At 47.8% G+C, this 22747-nt stretch overlaps 1 protein-coding gene across 2 annotated transcripts in view; it reads right to left on the bottom strand.

The window, feature by feature from the left end:
* NPM3 (nucleophosmin/nucleoplasmin 3) overlaps positions 1 to 22747 on the bottom strand; it is a 328347-nt gene that overhangs the window by 51144 nt on the left and 254456 nt on the right. The window contains exon 5 of one of the 2 annotated variants that reach the window (XM_069611628.1): positions 11739 to 11823. The exons of the other annotated variant lie outside the window; for it this stretch is intronic. Within the exon in view, the coding sequence (XP_069467729.1) occupies positions 11816 to 11823 (8 nt within the window). The 3' untranslated portion in view covers positions 11739 to 11815. Of the gene's footprint in view, positions 1 to 11738; positions 11824 to 22747 lie in introns of those variants that run through there. 2 annotated transcript variants of the gene reach the window in all.

Here is a 22747-nt window from a genome sequence, read left to right as displayed (position 1 = left end):
TTCCCTTTCTACCCTTCCAATCACTTCCCTGGCATGAAAGTACTAAACCCACATCACAATTTCAATTGCCTAAAAAAATTGGCATTTAAATGCAGGTACTAGCAGTGAAATGCTTTACGTTAGCAACTGCTGGGCCCTTGTTAACAGCAAAACCCATGTGCCATTTAACATCTGAGTCCTGTTCTGTCCGGCAACTGCTCTGAAGGTCAGCCAGGTTGAGTCAACATAGCCCAAAATGTCTGGGGGTGAGTGCTGCAGCCCAGTCAACTGAATATTGTTAAGCCCCTACTTGTGTTTAATGCCTTAATTACTTATTGGTAATCGTCATTACTCCTAGCCCAATTCTTCCTTGTCCCTGTACTTGTGTATGAGGCAGTACATGTGTATGAGGCATTATGCCTCATACACAAGCACTGGGATGAGGTAGAGATACATGGAGGTAATGCCTGACTCAGCTACCTGTATATTCGTTACTCCTAATCCCACTCTTCCTCATCCCAGTACTTACCTATGAGGCAAGGAGCCTCAAATGTAAGCTCTGGGACAAGGACGAGGGACGTGAAGGTAATTCTGGGCCAAGGAGCTGATTTTGGAGGTTGGGGTAGGGCATTTGAGGGAGAGGGGATGTGTGGGCGGTGGGATTGTGCGATAAATCATAATGGTTGTCCATGTCCAGGCTAAGCAGGCATGATATGTGGTATTAGTGGCTAAAGAGGCATTTTGGTGCAGCCAGTCTAGTTATTCCTCAGTTTGGTATGACTTTTTTTTAAAATGCGCATTCCTGATAAAACAGTCCTGGTAAGTGTAATTACCGGACTAGATTGGCATTTGGGTTCTGCCAGTCTAGCCATTTCTTACTGCAGCATCTGTGACAAAATGATATAAGTCTACTATAACACGGCTGTACACAAGTGTTTCTTGGCTCGACAAGCAATGGAGTGAAGATAGAGGGTGGACAAGACAAATGATCTTACTAGGCCTTGTGTCATTCAAATTGTGCAAGTGCGAGAATGAGAAATGCAAGGGGAAAGGGAGGGGGGGGGAGTGCAAGGAAGAAGGGAGGGGAAAACAGGGCTGTAATGCTCTGCATAAGTGCAGCCAGGACATTGCGTCTCTCGGTAGAGCAAGGAGAACAAGGGACTGTAGGGTTACAGTTACAGTCCCTAAATGCGTGGTAGGCCAGAGGCAGTGCAAGGGTGACTGATCAAGAAAGAGCCTGGACTCAGTGAGACTCTGAGGGTAGCCAAGCAACCAGTCGGTACAGCAGACAGGTAGGTCAGCAGGGGAGGGAGAGAGTGAAAACAGAGGAGGAAAGATTTGAGCGGCTTCCGGAACATCAGCTGGTCCGCTAAAGTTTGATAGGTGCAGGGATGCCATTCCATAGGGAAGCATCTGCAGAGGAGAGAGATCTACCCCCCACTCTCTGCCAGAAGAAGCGTCTAGCCCTTAGAGAGTTGGAGGTAGCCGGGGGAAGGGCTCGAGAAAAAAGGTATTTTGGAAGAGTGTGTTGGATGTATTGTGGGCCCGTCCCAGGACGCCTTGTGGCCAATGCAAAGGGTCTTGAACTTGATTCTTGCAACCACCGGTAGCCAGTGGAGAGATTTCAGGGCTGTAGAGCTAAGATCCCTGGGCTTGTGACCAATGATAAGTCTTGCTGTCCTGTTCTGGATTAGTTGTAGAGGGCGGAGAGTAGAGGAAGGTAGCTTGGGCAAGAGGCTGTTGCAGTAGTCTAGCCTAGAGATAAACAGGGCTGTGGAGACGGTGAGCTTCCGGGGGAAAGTGAGAAAGGGAAGAGTCCCTTTGAGGAGGAGCAGCTGGTAGGTAGTGGGACTTCTTGGCAACGTCCGAGATGCGAGGAGAGAAAGAGAGAGTGGAGTCGAAGATGAGACAAAAGGTTTTTTGCTTCGCAGGAAGGTAAAGGACGAGGGCTCAAGGTGAGCGGCCAGAGTGAGAGAGGGAAAGCAGGGGCAGGGGTCCCAATCAGAAGGATCTCCATCTTAATGGCACTAAGGTAGATATCGCTGGAGGTGCACCAATCCTGAATCACGGGTAGACAGCCATTAATGAGCATGAGAGGAACCTGAAGGAAAGCAGAGTTCCATCCACATAACACTGAAAGTTAGAGGAGAAGGTAGAGATCAGGTGGGCCAAAGGGGCCCAAGTAGAGGTTGAAAAACCAGGGTGAGAGGATAGAGCCCTGGGGAATGCCACAGGTAGGGAGAGGTGGCGGAGAGAAAGGAACCAAGTTGGACCTGGAGGAAGCTAGTCAGCCATTCCAGGGCCTGATCCGTGATGCCCAGGTTCTCACGCAGTCGACTGATCACAATGGCGTGGTTGACTGTGTTGAAAGTAGAGGAAAGATCAAGGAGGATTAGGACAGAAGGAATGCTGGAATCAAGGTTAGAGAGCAGGTCTTCACGGGTGTTCAGGAGAGAAGTTCCTGTGCCTCTGGCAGCTCTGAAGCCAGACTGATGGTCATGAAGACAACCAACAGATTCAATGTTGAGAGTAAGCTGGGAGATGCCCAGCTTTTTTCCAAGAGTTTGCCCAGGAACGGGGTGATGTAGATTGAGCGATAGTTTACCGGACAGGTAGGATCGGCAGACGGCTTCTTGAAGAGTGGGTGCACAAGGGAGTGCTTAAGGGGAGAGGGGAACGTTCCAGTGGTGAAAGTGATTACAGAAATCGGCCAAGGTGCAGCAAGGGCGTCAATATGGTCCTTGATGTTTCTAGAGGAGCAGGGGAGCACCTGTTTGGATGACACCTTCATGAATCGGACTTATCTAGAAACCTTGTCAGGTGTTTTCAGAGAGAAAGAGGAGAAAGGAGGAGGAGAGGTAGAGATGGCCAAAGGGGGCTGGGAGAGGAAGAGGAGATGGTGGACAGGATGTCCTGAGTTTTAGCAGAGACGTGAGAGGCCAGAGCCATACAGAGGGCCTGGGAGGGAGCAGGAGAGGTGGAGACTGCAACAGGATTGACCAGATCCGTACAGATTTTAAACAGTTTGACTGAGTAGTTAGAGACTACAGGGACGAAGAATTGAATGTGTGCTCTCTTCTTGATGAGTGTTATTGCTTCGACTGGCATTTTTGTGCAACCAGTCTAGGTATGTCTAAATGTGGCCTGGCATGCTTTACTGTAATGTTATAACGTGTCTACATTGTGCAGCCAGTGGGACACATTTTCAATGTGGCATGGCATTTTTAAAAGCAACGCATTAATGTTCCTGGGCCCTGCTGGTGACTTGCATGTATTGAATTGGTGTTACCTTACAAAACAATTGCAAACACTCTGGCTTTTTAGCCAATTTTTCTCAGAACGTGTGTTGTATATTGCATATAAACACATATTTATATCTTTCACCTAGTACAGTGTGCGGCATACCCCTTCAGCACCACGTTCATGCGTATTGTACATGCGTGATAATCTAGGTCTACCCAGAGTGTAGCACAACCTGTGATTTGTTGCCGAGTTGGGGGGGGAGGGCTTAACATGGCTCGAAGGGGGGCCCCCACATTTTGTGTTACGCCACTGGATGGAGGCGGATCTTCTGGGACAGTGGCTCCATTGCTAATGCAAATACCAGTGGCTCGGGGGGCAAAGAGCAGCCCTGTGTAGTGACCCTTCCCAGAGGAAGAGAAGGAGACCATAGGGCGTTAAATCTGGGTGGTAGGGAACAGAAACGTCACCATAACAAACCTGGTGAAATTCCAGCCAAATCCATAAACTGGCAATAGCAGCCTTAGATAGTCCAGGACATGCTATCAAGAGCACGGTGTGCATCTAAAGAGAGGAGAAAGAATCCTCCCGGTATGTGCGGGCCAGGGTGATAAGGTCCACCACCTATCTTGGACCTTATTACCCTGGCCCGGCACATCCCGGGAGGATTCCGTCTTCTCTCTTTAGACGCACACTGTGCTTTTAATAGCATGCCTGATGTCATAAGCACCTCTACTGTTGATAAATCCAATCTGGTCGCTGTTGATTACATGTGGGAGGCCCTCACTTAACCTGGAAGCAAGTATTTTACTTCATAGCTTTGCATCAGTGTTTAAAAGGGCTATGGGGCGATGGAAGAGCAATCCTCTGGATCTTTGCCTAGTTTCAACAAGAGGGTAGTGGCTGATTCCGCCAAAGGGTCGGTCACTGTGTCGTAGTCCAGGAAGGAATAAAATAGTTTTGTTAACTGCAGGATCAGGACATTAGCTGGAAGAGACCTTATTGCTTGGGCAGTTATGCTTGCTTCCAGGAGGTCAGTCAACTCTATTGGCATCTGGGGGAAGGTTCAACTGGGAGATAAAGTCCAGAGAAAGAGCATGATCCCCCTGATGTGCTGCTGAATAGTATTGTTTCGTAAGCAGTAGGAGCTGTGCTGCCTTCCCCATGAGGTGTGTTTCTAAGGCCTGTTTAGCTATCCAAAGGTCTTGGAACAAACACTGGGTCCCCTTCAGTGTGTGTGCTTTCTCTCAAACTTCCTCTTCGAGCAGAGATTGATGAAGTTTACTGGCTCTCCCCCGAACCGCAGATAGTTCTATAATGGATCCCATGATCACAGCTTTCCCAGCATACCACACCATTCTAAATTCCAGTTCACCAGTGTCTTTTTCTTGAAAGGAATTAGTTATGGCTCCTGATATGACTGCTTTCAACAGTACATCTCCTAGAAGGAAGTCATTTATAGTTCAAGCAGGTTTGGCCAGGGGACGGGTGAGACCAGATCCAGTGCGAGTTTAAGGGGTGCATGGTCAGAAAGGGCTTTCAACTGTAGGTCTATCCCAACCACTGTTGAAATGAGGGTGTTAGCAATGAGAAACATGTCTACCCCAGAGAAACCCTTGTGAACTGTGAATAAAAGTGATATTCCCTTTCTCTGGGGTGAAAAAAACACCATGCCTCAACAACATGGCCATAGCATGAACATTCCTTTTATCATTGGAGATAGGGCTAGAGATGGGTCCATGGTTGGGTCAGTGACAGTTAAAATCACCTCCAAGGATTACCTCCCCCTCTGCAAACTCAGCTAAATTCCCTGAGAAAGTCACCAGGAACCCATCTTGTTTATCATTGGGGGCTGTGAGAAACCCAAGGGTATTCACCCATTTGAACCCAGAGAATCCTCTGTGTGGCCAGGAGAGGGCCGTCACCTACGGATCCCAACCCAGGGGATGGAGGAGCGCGTGAGGATCACCTATGTAGGGGAGTCCGGCATCATTCTCATGTGAATACCCTAGGCGAGAGACGCTAAACCCCCTTTTCCCAGTTATCCACAATCCTATACGCCCTCTGTCTTTTTTGGGGTATTTTCAAACACACCTCCTCCCCATTATTGCATAATACTAAGAAGAAGAGACAACCTGGAGGGGAGAAGATTATCAGTGAAAAACCCAATAAGACACAGAGGACAGACTACAACCCTGAGAGCAGGCTGTCCCCTTAACGAAGACAGGCAAGGTCAGTCAGACCCAACTCTGACCACACACCTGCAGACAATCAACATCACACACGTGCATAAAGGGAGGCTGCTGAGGGAGAGAAGTCAGATGCAGTTGAGAGAGCAGGAGGGAGGCTGCAAGGCTGAGACCGGCAGAGGGTCCCTCTTCAAATCCCAAACACCAGAAGCGAGCTGGGAAGTTTGTCTGGAGTGGAGAAGCCAAAAGGCTGGGGGGCTGCCAAGGAGATCAAAAGAAGGACAGTGTGCTACAATGCTAAATATTGAAATCAGGCAGACAGGACCCTGGTGGCGAGGCCCAGACAATTGCTTGTTGCCTTGGCAAAGGAAGAAGTGCATTCTGGGAGTTGTAGTTAACTGAGAGCGAACATTTTTAAGTGCCAAAAAGTTACCATTGAGAAAGACAGGTTCGAGTCTGACAGAGGGAAGCCCATGTTGAGCAATACCAAGCCTACCTTACAGGGCATAGATTGAAGCCAAATATAACCTTTTATCCCCGCTTTGGGGACTGAGCAGCAAATATCTCCACTCTCAACACATTCAACATTTTCAAGGGCGTGCCCTTATGGATCATGATACCACTCCATGTTTAAAAAAAAAAATTACATTTGTTTTATTAGCAGAATAACACAGTAAAACCAAATACTGTCACTCCATCATTACATACTTTGTGTTCTCCTGCTATTTTTCAAAAAATATTTCCTCCCCCCCCACCCCTTCCAAGCGTTGCCAAACCCTCTCCTTCCACCGCCCCCCAGTAGCCTCCGGATAGTCAAACCTAGTGTCCCTTTGTGTTCTCTGATTTAGCTCTGCTATTACATGTTGCCACCTACTTTTCTCATCCTCCTCCCAGAGTCTGATCCAAAGTTACCCAAAACTCTTACACTCTTGCATCTCATGCGAGTTTCCCCTTGTTCCGCCTTTCCCTTCACCTTCTCCACTGTCTGTCACATTCTATTTGTGGCCTTTGAGTCATTCGACTTTGTATAGTTATCCATTGCTGTCCCATTACGACTACTTCTCATGTCCATACCTCTCAAGGAAGGCAGACCATTCCATTTCCCTTGACGGGAAAAGGCTCTAGCTGCCCGGTCAAATGTTCCCTCATACATATGTACCTGGCCTTCTGGGCCCATTGCTGTTCACTCAGGGGTTTTACTCTCTTCCATCCCCCTGCCATGCGTGCCCTCGCTGCGAGCAACAGGTAGTGCGACATGTGGGGCAATTTCATTCCTTCCCCCTCTACCACTTCCATCCCAAATAGCACCAGTAGGGGATCTAGGTGCCGTTCTACTCCATCCAAGGCTTTTATCCATCCCAGAACCTCCTTCCAGTACTTTTGCACTGCCAACACATATGCCAATCTGCTTTTTGCGCATGAAGTGAGCTGGAAGTGAGGTGCTGTTGGGCTGGAGACTCTGCTCTGTGTGTTACTCGCTGGCACCCTCATATTTTGTGACAAGCTGTAAAAGGAGAGGAAGTGTGGGCTGCGTTACAGAGGCGAAACGACGGGTGGACTTTTGTTCGTGTGTTTTGGACGCCGTTAACAAGAATCCTGTGCGCGTTTTGGCCATGCCCCCGGACTCCCAGTCCCCCGCCTTCTCTTACTAAGGCTGCGGGTCTCGCGTATGGCACGCGTGCACATGAAGTGAGCTGGAAGTGAGGTGCTGTTGGGCTGGAGACTCTGCTCTGTGTGTTACTCGCTGGCGCCCTCATATTTTGTGACAAGCTGCAAGGAGCTGTAAGAAGGAGAGGAAGTGTGGGCTGCATAACAGAGGCGAAACGACTGGTGGACTTTTGTTTGCATGTTTTGGACTCTGTTAACAAGAGTAAATATCCTGGACACGGGCAGCCTCTCTGCCGCATTGCTATTGGGAGAGAGTGCGTTGGGCTCTAGACTCTAGACTAGAGTCCAGAGGAGGGACTGCTAAAGCAAGTGCCTAACAAGGGCTTTTGTTTCGTTTGCTGTTGCCGCAGATTCTGTGCGCATTTTGGCCAGGCCCCCAGATCCCCGCCTTCTCTTACCAAGGCTGCGGGTCTCACGCATGGCGCGCGTGCATGAAGTGAGCTGGAAGTGAGGTGCTGTTGGGCTGAGAGGGTGAGTGGGTGTGGGGGGGAAGACTGACACATAGCTACTTTTGGGGTCTGCTGTACCTATAGTGTCTACATTTTTGAGCTTCAAGTGGTTGGGAAATATCAGTGATATACACGTTTGAGCTTGTTCATGGTAGTTCATATATCTGCTGCGCCTATTTCATCTAGTAACGGCGGTAACCATTTGTGTTGCCCCTGTTCTCCCTGTCTCAGGTATACTGCGCCACTCACTACTGAGTCTAGACTTGCTGCCCCCCCAATCCGTGGATGGACACGTTCTTTCCGGGGTTGGGTTGATAGTTTTGAGGTTAAAAGCCTGGGGGAACCTGTGATTTCAGGCAAAATGGCAACAGTGCTAAGGAATGGAAACATTTGCCAATCAACTTCCACTATTGTAAAGAGCTCAGGTGAAGCCCCGAGTGAGGATCTACATTTCCCCTGTTCCAAGAACGTGGAGGGGGTTGATGAGTTTAAAGAGAACTTAGATGCCCCATGTAGTTTGGATGGGGTGGTGTAGCCTTGGATGCGAGTGAGGTGGAGAATATTAAAAAAAAAAAAATCAGAAATTATACAGGAGCTCAAGTTCTCGCATATGTACTCCCAGATACACACACAGATGAATGGCCATGAGTCGGGCGATGATAACATCTCGTTAACCCTGGTTGGCCTCTCATTCGAATCCCAGGCTCCACCACAGTCCAGTTTTTATGAGTATACGAGAGACACACAACCAACATGTCAGTGATGAGGCAAATGACAAATCTGGATGTCTCTATGATGTCGCAAGCTGTGAAGATGGAACTGGGCAAACACACCAGACTCTCCCGGGGTCCCTCTACTCCGGTGAATGCTGCACGTAACAGTATAGATAATGTAAACCTTTTTAACACCTTGCCCCAAATGGGGACTTTCTCACCCCACAGAGTATTTTCTGCAAATGCCAAATTTCCTCTCCCATCGGCCTCACTCTTTACCGAGGTCCAAAATATGTTAGTATGTGATGGGAAAAGTGGGCCAGGTCTGCAGGATGGGTCAGTGATGTCTGAGAAACAGGGCGATATAGATTTACCACTGCCTGTTACTCAGGCCCCTATTCCGTTGGGCTCACTATCTAGTTCCCCTATCCCAGAAAATAATGAATATTTTGAGGAATCACTACCAGTGATCTCTAGAATACTAAATCTCCTGGACAAGGGGCATGAGCTAACCCATTGGGAAGTGAGAGAGCTCAAACGAATTTCTCCGGATACCCAATCCTAACTCAATAGAGTGGAAGGTTTCCTACTGGGCAGGTCATATGGATATGGCCCACAGGAGCCTAGGTCCTCTGCCCCCCCAATGCTTGATATCAAAATCTCAAGGATCCCAAATCCTAGAGCGTGTGAGGGTCATAGCTTTGATGGGGTTCCATCCTTACAAACTATGCCCAATAAGATTGATGGGACAGCTTGTTCCGAAACGTGAAGGAGAAGGGGGGAAAAAGAAAATTCCTGAAGCAATTGAAGAGCTTTCTTTGAAAATGACTAAATTGGAACAGGGGCTTTCGAACCTGGTATCAAACCCTACTTCCATAGCAACCTCTGGGGTGTCGGTGCAGATTCCTAAAAAGGAAAACTCCCAATACGAGTCCCCGGACAGTACTTCTGCTTTAACGGACATAGAAAATGCCACTCTTGCAAGGGGGCCGGTAATTAGTAGCCACATTCCGGAAGATGAACAAAGCTCTGGCTGTGAAGGCTATTCACTGTCAAGGCGTCAAAAACACTTAGCTTTGAAAGCAAAAAATAGGCTGCTAAATAAAAGCCTGAAGTCTAATAAGGCTCAAATAAAAATAAAAGAATCCAACGCCTTGACAAACGAAGTTGCTCTTTCAGACTTGATTCAATTGAATGAAGAAAGCCGTGTGGCGTTGCAGCTTCACAATACCAACGCCGGTACTATTCCACCCTGTGCAACCTTGGCAAACAAAAAAATAAAAAATTCAAAAAAAGCAAAAAATGCAAACAAACAGGAGGGCCTCACTGCATTTCCTGACGCTGATGCAGGAGCAGAGATCGAGAAACGTACTTTACCCCCTAATATGACAGGGGGGGGCACTGTAAGGAAGTGAAGCAATTACACCTGTCAAACTTCTATAGGGTACTAGAGAAATCGACCTCTCGACAAATTATGCCACGGGTAACCCCGCAGCAGTTTGCTGATGTCCCTATGACATCTGCTGAATCAAACAGATTAGGCTTTACCTTGCAATCATGGGATGGAAATCAGGCCCCTCTTCTTCCAGGGGAACTAAACCATTCTGGCCCCCCTTGTAATAATGGTAAAACACAGTTGAATACAGGGGCGTCCAGTAACAGGGATGCCCTTGTTCATGACTTAGTATTGTCTGCAAATCCTGTACTGCATTTAAATGGGGAGGGGGTCCAAAACAAACAGGATCTGTCAAAGATCATAAAAAAACTATAATGAACTACTGCCAGATGTATCTTGGCTTAGACAATCGGTGCACCCTGCCAACTCCCACAAAATAAATGGAGTCTCTCCTCCGGAGCGGGTAGAGTGCCCCCGCAAAACGGTCGACCCGGTTGGTAGGAGCCAAATACACCAAGCACAGGCGGGCCAGTTGGGCCCAGGGGACAAAGGTGAAAAGGAACAGGAGATTACCACAGCACCGTCCACCAATTCCCGAGTCATTGTCCAAGCAAAGGAACCACTGGACGTGGAGGTTCAGGCGTGTTATGGGCCCCTTATGCCAGCTCATATTAAGGACAGTGATTTACAGAATGTAAAGTGGCGGAAAATAGCCTTCCCTGACTATCCCAGCATATTATTGTACAATCTGTGTGATATTGGAGGTCCACCGTCCCTACATAGATCACGTGTCCTCTCTCTGTTCAATGAGGTACCAAAATGGAGGTTGATTTCCTCGGTGGACTTTGTTCACCCAACAAGACTTGAACATGTGCAAATTGTTCCCAACTCACAGAAGATTTTTGATCTTATCCTGCAAGAGAGTGAGCAATTCAACAGGATGGGTTACGACATACTTATCTTCAATAATGAGTGGGAGAAAGGAAGGGACCTGATGGACCAGCAGAACAATTCTGATCCTGCCAGGCAGGACTTGCAGGAATACAAGGAAGTCAAAGTTTCAACTAAGGGGGAGGACGAACAGGATTGGAGATGGCTTGAGCTATTCCTGAGGGAGTCTATCTCCTAAATTAAAACCATGCATCAGAAACGTTAGTCGCCCAAATGCTACTCAATATTGGCGACTTATCATGGAATTCCAGAGGCCATTCAAACTTGATGGCTTCTAAAACTTTGTGTACCAAATTTAAATCTTTGGATCGGATATGTATCCAAGAATCATGGATGACTGCCCCACTCCAACTGGATGGTTTTGATTGCAGACATCAACTTGTCAGGTCACCGTGGAAGGCCTGCTGAAGGACTCCTAATTGCAGTTAAAGTAGCGATCGGCATAAGAATTCTGGAATCAATTACAATATCGTGTGGGGTATTAGCGGTGGTTTTGGAACGCTTTAATGTCCACCACTCAATCCTTATATTGGTGCTTAATATTTATTGGAACCCTCAATTATCTCTGGGTAATACAATAATGTCTGAACACCTGCCTCTCGACCACGTAGCTTGAATACAGAGGATTAAATATTATAGTAGCGGGTGATCTCAATTCAGAAATCAAATGTGTATTAGGCCTGTAAAAAATAGATGGGCTCCTCATCTATTAGATCTATGGGGAATTCCGGGGTGAGCAAAGGGGCGCCTTTTGTTGCTACACGTAAATCCACTTATGGGCAGATTTGGCGCAAGTTATTTGATTCATGGGATCTCACTCATAAGAATATTTATCTAAACTCCTCTGAAAACGAGTTTACATGGTTGAATGGACCTTACAAATCCACCATTGATCATATATTTATGTCAAATAGCCTTTCGGCTGCATGTGTTGAATTCTCAGTGAACGACTAATATGAGTGACCACAGATTCCTAGAGGCTAAATTAGTTTGGAATTTTAGCACTATCAACCAAGGTAAAATACCCATAGCTGCAACTGTCTCTTGTGGAGGCAACTGCATAAAATGGCATGAAGGGAATATAAGCAAATTGAATGCTGTTTTTGTACACGAATACCAGTGCACTTCGTTGCCCATCAGATCGCTTTTATTTTCTGTGCCTTTTTTTCCAGATCATAGCTCTGTGACATGCACAAATAACGGGGTCTTTAGATATCCTTGCACGCATGTCTACGATCCTATGGTAAGATAAAAAAATAAATAAATAAAAAAATCACAAATCGCAGCATCCGTGTAATCTTAAATTCCAACATAGATCAGGACACAAAATTTAAGCAAATTCGTTCAATTAAACAAGCAAAAAAAAACTGGCTAAAGAACCATAAAATGGCCATGTTAGAAAAACATAATATCTCCATGTTAACAGCCTAAAGAGATGTTTCTGACCGTCAGTTCTGGTCTTTAACTCGATAGAGAACTCAAAGGTGGAGGTGCAATCAGTCTGTGTACAGGAGGACTTCTGGGCAATTCACTTTTCTTTTCTATATGCGGGGAAATTTGCGTTGACAAAAATCACTTGTTGAAATTAAAAAGGGTCCTTATAAATGTAATATTACCATCGCTTCTATTGAAAAAACAGATAACGGCAGCTAATGATTCAAGGGCAGCGGGCCCAAATGGGCTCACAAATATTATATTTAAGATAAACTCAGAATACTGGGCTACAGCACTCCTATTCTCTGATATTTTAATGACCCACACTATTCCGTGTTCTTGGAGGGTCTCATATCATTCCAGTATATAAAAAAGGGGACAGAAGGTGTCCGAATAACTACCGCCCGATATCAATGATGGACGAAGACTAACATATTTGCAGGAATAGTGCTGAGGAGTATAGTGGAATGGACTGAGGCAAATCACATACTGTCGGATCGACAGTTCGGCTTTCGAAAGGGCATGGGCACTGAAATAGGAGGTCTGCTCTTCACCATATTACTCGAAAAGGCTTGCAGGAAATCAGCGAGTCCTATCTATCTCGCTTCCATTGACCTTTCCCTTGCTTTTGACAAGGTAGAGGTTTAGACTTTGGACGAAGTTGGCCCTGATGGAAATACCTTCTGACTTCTGACCATTCTCATCCATCTGCATGAGGAATCAGCCATTCAGATCTGGATAAACACGGCTGGCGATCTTTCATGGAAAATTCAAACTTGTAATGGATTGAGACAAGGGTGTCTATTTGCACCTACGCTTTTCAATCATTTCGGATGTGAATGGGTCTTTGATAGAAGCCTCCTGGATTTCACCAAACGTAGAGGGGATAAAAATCTGTTGGAGTGCCTATGCCGATGATATTCTACTCATTGATGGCACCCCGATTGGGCTTCAGCGGAAATTGGTGGACCCATCAACCTATGTCAGGGCAAATGGTCTAGTCATAAATGAAAAGAAATCAGTAGTAATTCACCTTACAAATAAGAGAAAAAATATCTACCTTCCGTTACGTTCACCTGGTATCCACAGGGGCGCCACACGACACTGGATGGAGGTCTAAGTGCTATCCCGGACCCCTCTCTGCTTGGTTATGTGCCAGACGTTGGGTAGCAGAATGGAGGGTTAAGATACTGGTTCTGTGATGGGTGGACTCACACCTCCCTCCCTCCTGGTCCAAATCCCCTCCCTTGGGGTTATTGCTCACCTTAGGCTTTTGTGCATTGAACTCTCCATCCTGCGTCTCTGTGCAGGGGCGCGTGGTTGGTGCGGGCGTTCCGTGGACCTAGTTGCTTCACTGGTCCGTGTGCCCTTATGTCGGGTCCAGACCGGCTGTGACTCTGACTCTGCTTGCTGTCTTCCTGGTGAGTTATAATGTCTTTTCTGTCTATATTCTATCTTCTTCTTTCCCTCTGCTTTCTCTGTCTTCTCGGCGTCTTGCTCCACTACGCTGTTCTCCAACAATGTCTCTTTGTTTTCACAGGGATGGTTGCGATCTCGGAATTGCCGCGCCGATGGCAAGATCACAGTGAGTTATTGATGCGTGGAGCGCTGCGTTGTTTATTGGTGTCAATTGCTAACCTGTGTTCTCTTTGCTTCTTTGTACAGGTTGCGGTGATGTTCCGGAGTGATGAGCGATCGAAGCGCTGCTTGCCCAGCTAAGTGCTTTGTTAATGCTGACCTTGTTCCTTCTTCCTTGCAGCTCGCGGTGAAACTCGGAGATGGGCGAGGTAAGAGAAGCGCAGGGTGCTGCCAGGACTCACTAGTGCTTTGTTAATGCTGTCCTTGTCTCTTTACCTTTGCAGGTTGTGGCGAACTCCAGAGATGGGCGAGGTAAGCGAAGCGCAGGATGGATTCATGGCCGGTTACTTCACAGGTAAGTGTTCTTGCTTGCTAATGCTGTTCTTGTTCTTCCAGGTTAATGGAATCCGGATCTAGGGCTTCAGGATCGGGCCGCCAGAGAAGCAGATGAGTAGGAGCTGGACACGGTGAGCTTTACGCTGCAGGAGTGCAGAATAACTCAAAGATTGTTCTGCTGTTTGGGTGTGGTTTAAATAGCCCAGGTAAAGTAGTTCCAGGCCAAGTAGTTCCAGGCCAAGTAGTTCCAGGCCAAGTAGTTCCAGGCCAAGTAGTTCCAGGCCAAGTAGTTCCAGGCCAAGTAGTTCCAGGCCAAGTAGTTCCAGGCCAAGTAGTTCCAGGCCAAGTAGTTCCAGGCCAAGTAGTTCCAGGCCAAGTAGTTCCAGGCCAAGTAGTTCCAGGCCAAGTAGTTCCAGGCCAAGTAGTTCCAGGCCAAGTAGTTCCAGGCCAAGTAGTTCCAGGCCAAGTAGTTCCAGGCCAAGTAGTTCCAGGCCAAGTAGTTCCAGGCCAAGTAGTTCCAGGCCAAGTAGTTCCAGGCCAAGTAGTTCCAGGCCAACTAGTTCCAGGCCAACTAGTTCCAGGCCAACTAGTGCCAGGCCAACTAGTGCCAGGCCAACTAGTGCCAGGCCAACTAGTGCCAGGCCAACTAGTGCCAGGCCAACTAGTGCCAGGCCAACTAGTGCCAGCCAAAACACTAGACCGCATGGCTTGGTTCTAAAGAACTGAGCTGTGTAATCGGCCTCCATGTTAGATTAAGGTTCAAAACTGGTATTGCTTTATTGCTGATAATGAGCCTGGCGCCAAAGGCGCTGAGACTAAATCTATGTATGTTTCTGATGGAGTTTTAAGGCCCTTGGGGCCAGTGTGAAGGGCTTTAGCCCCACTTCTGCCGGGGGGCTGTTATACCTGAGGGGGTCAGGGGCATGGATCGCGACACCTTTAAATGGAAAGTTAATGCCTGCATTCTAACTAAGGTAAGATCTCTATGCTATTTGGGCTTTCCAGTAGTTAGTAGATCTACATATATGTATTGGAATTACTACTTGGACAAAGCGGATAAATTGACCTCTCAAATGAAAAAGGTGTAATAAATACTGTAAATACTCAGTTATTCCACTAATCAGGTTCTACAACTCCAAAAATAGTGCCTGAAACTTTCTTATGGTTTTGAAATTCTACCGTTTGCCACTCTACGTCTGGCGGATAAGTTGGAATGGAAAATATGGCGTTAAATTCTTTACTATTTACCGAAGGGGGTTCCTATGAGTGCCATACGTTTCGAACTGGGCCTTCTATCTCTGAATTGTAGAGTAAACTGGAGAAGATTGGCTCTCTATCGAAACCTAATGACCCGAGAACACTCCTTTTATGCCCTCATGGGAAATAAACTAATAAATGGCACCACTGTATCTAAATGGTTTTTGACCCTTCAGATGGACTGTGTGAAATCTCTTGACACTGTCGGCCTCACACATGAAACCCTTATATCCAATCCGGAGAGAGTGAAGTTCTGGTTACACTGTATGGATTGGATGAAATCTATGGCGATTGTTGGTGGCATCTAGGATATTTAGTCACCTTCTATATGATGGGGAGAAAATGGGTGACCCCGAATCATATCTTATCAAATTTCCAGACCCAGTGAGGAGGGTCATATATCTGAGATTTCGCTTTAATGTTCCACCCACAGGCGAAATTCTTGAAACTCGCTCAGGAGCGATACAAAAAATCCCATGCTGCTTTTGTCACTGTATTAAATCCACTGAGTCATTAAAATATCTATTGCTGGAATGTGATGTGCTGATAACTCAATGCTTAGCAGCCTTTGGCAAATTTGTGCATGATACTTCCAGGGTGGACACTGAGGATCTATGGTGGAAAATGTTACATGGGAAACTGATTGCATTCAAACTGGCCGTAGTCAAATTTCTATCTGAAGTGTGGGCTACTAGTAACCTGTCACCAATAAAGCCATAGACCACGGGCAGGCTTCTAGGCCAACTTGATGGGCAACGGACAATCATTAATTTGTGGAAATCTTTTGTTGGGGTTGTGAGACTTGTTTCTCTGTAAAGGTATATCCCAGATTAAGTGTTTTCTGTGTGGAATCGTGAAATATTTTTTCTCTTTGTTTTATGTTTAAATGCTAAAATGCTGTCTTGTAAATAATGACTGAAATATGTTTTATTATTTTTATCATTCATGAGTTTTACCTGTTTTTCTTTTTATTGTAAAAATTTGGTTTTTGTAAAGGTTTATTATGTGTAAACCAAATACAAATAATAAAAAATAATAATCTGCTTTTTGACCACATTACCTGCAGCAGCGGGGGTCTACCCCCGGGTATGTCTTGGATATCCTAGCTGGATCCCCCTGCCATCTATACTGAAATTTAATGCCATGAAGCTTGTACTGACAAGGAATAGTTGTTCGGTGTGCATTCTCGCATAATATTCTTCACTGTCCTACATCTAGCTCTATTGCCACATCTCCTTCCCATTTCTTTTTATATGTGTATCTACCCTCCTTGTGCGGCTAGCAGGGTCTGATACAGCTTGGATATTAACCCCTTCATTTCCTTTGTCGTGCTCTGTATCTTTTCCGTATCGGTCAGTTCCCTCTGCAGCCTCTCCCTCCATTTGCCTGACATCAATACTCCCTTAAACTGCAGGTAAAAACTGAGATTTTACATATGCCCATATTCTTGTCTAATTCTGCAACCTCTATGAATTCCCCTTTCTTAGGAACCTTCCCCATTCTTTCCAGTCCTGCGTCGAACCAGTCCTGGAATCTGGCTTGTTTTGGGATGTGGTCGCGTATCGCGGGGGCCCATATGTGACTCAGTGGGAACGCCCTGGTTGCGACTCCAAACCTTTATTTCTTGACCCCCCACAATGCCCACAGAGGTCCCAGTATTCGGTTTGCTTTAACCTTTCTCGGGATCGCCTTCCGTGGCACCCAGAGCCATCCCCCTGTGTAACCGGTCTTTTCAATCCTAACCCATTGTTTCTGCTGGTTCATCCTCAGGTGGGGCGGGGGGGCGGGGGAATCTAGGCTCTAAATTAGGCTGCCCTATGATAGGTGCGCATGTCCGGGAGGCCTACTCCACCCTTCTCTTTTAGCTGCACCAGTATTCCATACAAGACCTGCTTCTTCACTTGCTATAAAAATCAACCAATTATCCTCGAAATTCCATGAAATGGATGTCCAGCAGCTCAATTGGCAATGCCTGGTACAGATACATAACCAGGGGGAGCAGGGCCATCTTAACAGCATTTAATCTGCCCAACCAAGATATCGTATGCCTCCACCAAGTTTCAAGACCCCAAGATCCTGTGCAGCAACGCAGGGAAGTTGACCTCATATACTCTATCCAAGTCCTTCGATATTCTTACCCCCAAGTATTTTATGCTTTCATCGGTCACTGAAAATACGCAGGCTGCTCCATGCCCCTCCGCTCTTCCCCGCTTCTCTTCTCAAGGGAAGGAGAATTGACTTGTTCACTACTATCTTCGCTGTGGGGACTGCATAGAACGCTCCTATAGCCCGGCACATTCTATCCCTGAAGCCTATCTTTCACAACACCACAAATACAAAGGCCCACTCGACCCGGTTGAAAGCCTTTTCCGCATCCAATCTCAGCAGTGCATAGGGCCCTGGTACCCCTGAGACATGCTCCATAAGGGCCAGGGTTTTCCGTATTGCATCTGCGACCTGCCTACCCGCTACAAACCCCATTTGGTCTGGGGGTATAATACGCAACATTTTCTCTTCAAGTCGGACTGCCAGTATGCGCGTAAATATCTTTTCATCCCCATTTAACAGTGAAATGGGACAGTAGGATGGGCACTGGGGCGGATCTCTCCCTTCCTTAGGTATCACTGTTATCAATGCCCTGCTGAAGGATGCTGGCGCTTCCCATGTCTCTAGGATGTTATAGAGCTTTACCATGTGACTCAGGAGTACCCCTGAGCATCTTTTATAAAATCCTGTGGCGTAACCGTCTTCCCCTGGGGCTTTCCCATTTGGGAACTTCTGTGATTATTGGGCTCTCTAGTTGCTCTTTTTCTGAGCCTGTCACCCGAATCTTGTCGACTCCTTGTAGGTGCTCTTCTATCGCTGTGTCTGGTTCGGGGCACTCTGACTTATAGAGTTCTCCATAATATTGGACAAAGTCCTCTGCTATGTCTATCGGCGTATGACTGGGGCCTTCCTTTGGGTTCTCTAGGGTGGTCACCCATCTTTCCACCCTTTGTGCCATGAGCCTTGCTGCCAGAAGTGCGTCCGCTTTGGCCCCCTTCTGGTAAAACTTCCGTTTGAGGTATCTAACTTGCTCAAGGTTTCACCCATCCCCAGTGCTGTAAGCTCCACCCTCTTTCCCTGCAATGCCACCCTCATCTCTTCCGTCTCTTCCCCCCTGGCATGCATTCTTTCCTCCCCATTATTTCTGTTTGGATTTTTTTCCTCCTGTAGCCTTCTTTACCTTTTCTTACGCAAGCCTTACCTGATCAGGAGCCCTTTCCATGTGGCCTTTCCCGCATCCCACAAAACACCCGTGCTCACCTCCCCAGTGTCATGTATCTCGAAGTATTATTCTTTCTTTTTTAAGCTGGTCCGCGAATATGGGGTCTTTCCAGAGTAGCTCACTACACTTCCAGCTGCTATAAGGCCTATGTATACCTTCTATGTCTAGGGGGTGATCCAGACCGTATCATGGTCAGTCAAGCCCACCGGCCTAATATCGCACCCCGTTATTCTTGTCCCCTGATCTCTGTTCAATATCAGGTAGTCTATCCTGGTGTATGTTGCATGTGGTACGGAGAATGTGACGCCTCTCTCTCGGGTGTTTTAGTGGACCAGGCTGCGTGTCTCTATTGTCCGCCCCAAGTGCTCCAGCCTTTCCAACCTACCCGAGGTCCCATCCTCTCCCGCTGCTTTCCTGTCCCATGCTTGGTTTGCCCAGGATTTGAAATCCCCCCCCAATTATGTATACCTCTGCCCCCAGCTAGTACAGCCTGTGGCTAGTACAACCTGTGCTCCTTCTAGACTGCCCTGTATCACGAGAAGACGTTTGCCATATGTTTGCTTACTACACATTCCTGCATTCAGCATTGCTTATGTAGAACCACCCCCCACCACTCCACCCCGTGCTTTTCTGGATCTGTCCTATACCCGCCCCTTTCATAGTTCGCTCTTCCCCCATCACCTGCGCATTTCTTGTAAAAATAGCACATCTAGCGAGGCTTTACGAAACTCCCTTGCCACTAGAGTTCTCTTTGTTGGTAAATGTAGGCCTTTGACAGTTAGGGTGCCCACGGCCAGACTCCTGCTTCCCTCATTTGTCCCCATTTTGCTTCAACCCATTCGCTCGTCCTTCCACTCGTCCAATGATTGTTAATTCCCGCCTCTCGCCATCCTGTTAACAGTGGAGCATGCGCTTATCTTGACCGACGCTTGATATCTTGAGGCTCAACACCCTATTAAGCACCCCCATTAACATTATAACAGTTAGTAACCATAACCTATTGAACTCTGAACAAATTCCTGAGACGCCCTCTTTTCTTTGTATCCTTCCATCCCGCCTGAGACTGCCGAGATATTCTTGACCATCAGCCGGTGCCTCCGGGAGTGCCATTATCCTGTTGCTGCTTTGATATCGTGGGGATCCCGCACGATGGGCCAATTATTCTCATGTATCCTCCCTGTCTGGCCTCTCTTCCTTCTCTGCGGGCCCAGATTTGGCAGTTGCTGCTCTCCATTTGTGGCTGGTCCACCAGGCTCCCTCATTTCAACCTCCATGTCTGAGGTGAGGTGAGGTGACAGCGCTTGTTGCGCCTCGTCTGCCGAGCTTATACCGTAATCAACTGTTTCCACTTCGAACTGCAGTGAAAACAGGTATCCCATCTGTATCTAATGCTTTTCTCTTGGAGTCATTTTGTGAGAGTTCTACAGTCTCTTCGCCTGGATAGTGTGAAGTTGGACAAGTATTGGTAAATCGTCACTTTCGAGCCTTCAAAGTCCACTTGCCTGCATTTCTTTGCTCTGATCAGCAATTCCGTTTTATCTTTATACCTTAGAAATTTAGCCACAATGGAGTTGGGGCCGTTTCCATAGGGTTTTCCACCTCTGCGTGCTCTTTCCAGTTGCACCACTTTTCCTCCTTCTGCTTCAAAGAGACAGTGTACGAGAGCCTGGAACTTCTCCTCCACTTGTGTCGGGGTCTCTCCAGCCATCTCTTTAAGACCGACTATTCAGATGTTGTTTCTCCTCCCTCTATTTTCTAAATCATCCATCTTTAGCATCACCTCTTCTTCCCGTAGCTCTAGCACTGTCATTCTGGTGTCCAACTGCATTTCCACCAGGTCCGCATTGAGTTGATAGTTTTCCAGACCCTCTATCTTGCTCTGGATTGTGCCCACTCTGTTCGTGAGGTCTGCCAATGGTACCCCTCTCCCCGTCTCCATGTTCTTGCCCCTCCATTATCTTCGTCTTCTGGGTGTCACGACCTGGTATCTGGCTGCAGGGCTGCCTCCCCGTCACCCCTTTTTCTCCCCTTATTTCTGTAGCACACGCTGTCACGTCCTGGATCGTCGTCCTCATGCCTAGCTTTGGAGAATCACCTGGGGGGGCCCCAACAGCAACTGCTGGGTCGTTTGTCCCGCCCCTAGGCTTTGTCACTGCCACCCTGCGGGATACCTCTCCCTTCTCTTCTACAGAGCACACTTTTTCCCCTTTTATCCTGTTGTCCCCACAGCTGTTCGGTGAGGCTGCCACAGGGCTCTGTCCCACAGTGTTGTTTTGAGGACTAAGGAGTTAGGCAGTCTATGTGCGGCTTGCCACTGCTGTGCGGGTCAGAGTTGGGCGGAGGCTGTCCGGTTGGTGTCCCCCTCCTATGCAGGTTCCCAGATCTCAGGGGGTGTAGAAAGCTGGGGCTCTACTCAAAGGGGCCTGCCCCTGGTGCTCCGCTTGTGGCCGCAGGTGTCTTCTCTTGTGTTATACAAAGGGGTGGGGGGATAGTTGTCCCGGCCCCCTACCAAGTCTTGCCCCCTGTGGACCTGCAGAGCCTGTTAGGCTGTCCAAGTAACAAGGGCGCCGTTTCCCTTTGTGCCCTGCCCTCTAACCGTACCTCAGTGACGTGAGTGCGATGGTCGGCTCTGCACCGTTCCGTTCGTGGTGTCCAGGCCTCTGGCTGGATGGGGCCGCCAAAAGGTGATCTGCGCACTCTGCTCGGGGAGAGGACGTAGCTGTAAAGACTGGAGGGGGGTGTCTGTACTTCTGCTCTCTATATGGTAGAGGAGAGGCACAGAGGACCCCAGCCAAGATTCTCTATTATTGGTAACGTAGTCGAGCAATCAAGGCCTAGCTTCTCAGGAGGTGATGCAGGCTGGTTCTCAAGTACAGTGTAGTCCCCAAGCACCCACAGAGGAATGTCCACACACTGTATCGGTTAAAACACAGTCTTTAAAATAATTAATATTCAAGGTTATGTACACTATCACAATAACTCACTTTGTGCTCAGAAAATCAACAATGGTAAATATATACAGTTCTACAGCGGTACCACAAATATGATCAGATCTCATTAAAGTGCATCAACTATACTGTCAAAATGTCACACAGATCAATAAAGAGGAAACCAGCAGTAGAGAGAGGAAGGAAAGCAAGACGGTTGAACAATTGGCAGAATACTGGTCGCTATCGTTAAACACAGCTCTGTGTGGAGATCCCCCCCCAACCCGGGCAACCTGTAGAATAAAGATACAAGCCCAGTCCATATATTGTTCACAATAGACTTCCCAATCGTTCTGCCACCCCAAAGTACCTGCCGTTGTTGCGTTACTCGGCGGGGAATCAACAGCCCTTCTTGAGTGCCCTCCCTTTAAGGCAGGAGTCACGGGTCGCCGAACGTCCGACAGAGAACAGGGCGAGCTACGACGATGAAGTGGCAGCTTCGTTCCTAGCGGTGCTCGTTGACGGGGAAGCGTAAATGTCCTGCAAGGTAGAAGCGTGCAGGGCACCTCAGTGTCGACAGTTCTGCACCGCAAAGAGTTTGAAGAACTGTGGCCCAGCAAGGGTGTCGAGTCGTCGGCGTCTGTGGTCTTTGGGTGGCGGGAAACCCACCGGCGGATGCTCCTCGGTGCATCGACGGTCAGGCCTTCTACAGCAGGATACAGCAGCGACGATGCGGACGAGAGCGTCCTTGGATCAAATGAAGTTCTTAGGCAAACGGGAGCACGGCGGTCGTCGACAGTGGTGGACACCAGTCCGGGCACTTCTCTTTGGGATTCCGCGGCGGTCCCCGTCTCGGGTCGGCAGCCTGTCAAAGGTCTGTCTACCAGGGAGCTTTGACAAAGATCTGCTGGTGCACGATGGTCCCTCGTAACTTGGGAAGAGGGCGCCTTACCAGGTCCTCTCTGGGGCAGTCCTTCGAGGCACAGCAGCTTTCAGATTGTGAAGGAGAGCAACAGCAATTCTTCTCGTCCAGCAGGGCTTCAAGGTCAAGCTTCAGTTACTCCAGTTACTCGTCGTAGTGGACTTCAGCTTCTGAACACGAATTCTAGCAGTGAGAGGCCCCCAGATATACTAGTTGATCTCCCATTCATTCTGCTGGGTCACACTCAGGCAACCAATCGGTCAGAAGGGCATTCATGCAGGCAGGCAGCCAATCAGGTGCATAGTGCATTCAGGCCATTCACTTCTCTCCAGACACTCACAACAAGTTATGTGTATTGGGACAAGTACCCAGCCATTCAACACTCCACACTGCATTCATACCAGTTTCGGGCAGGGCTGTCTCAGTCATTGTGTCAAACA

The sequence above is a fragment of the Ambystoma mexicanum genome, chromosome 8 (assembly GCF_040938575.1).
Source record: "Ambystoma mexicanum isolate Mex_15411 chromosome 8, UKY_AmexF1_1, whole genome shotgun sequence".
Lineage (NCBI taxonomy): Eukaryota > Metazoa > Chordata > Amphibia > Caudata > Ambystomatidae > Ambystoma > Ambystoma mexicanum.
The sequence above is the reverse complement of the archived record's forward strand: the minus strand, read 5'-3'. Positions and strand labels throughout refer to the sequence as shown.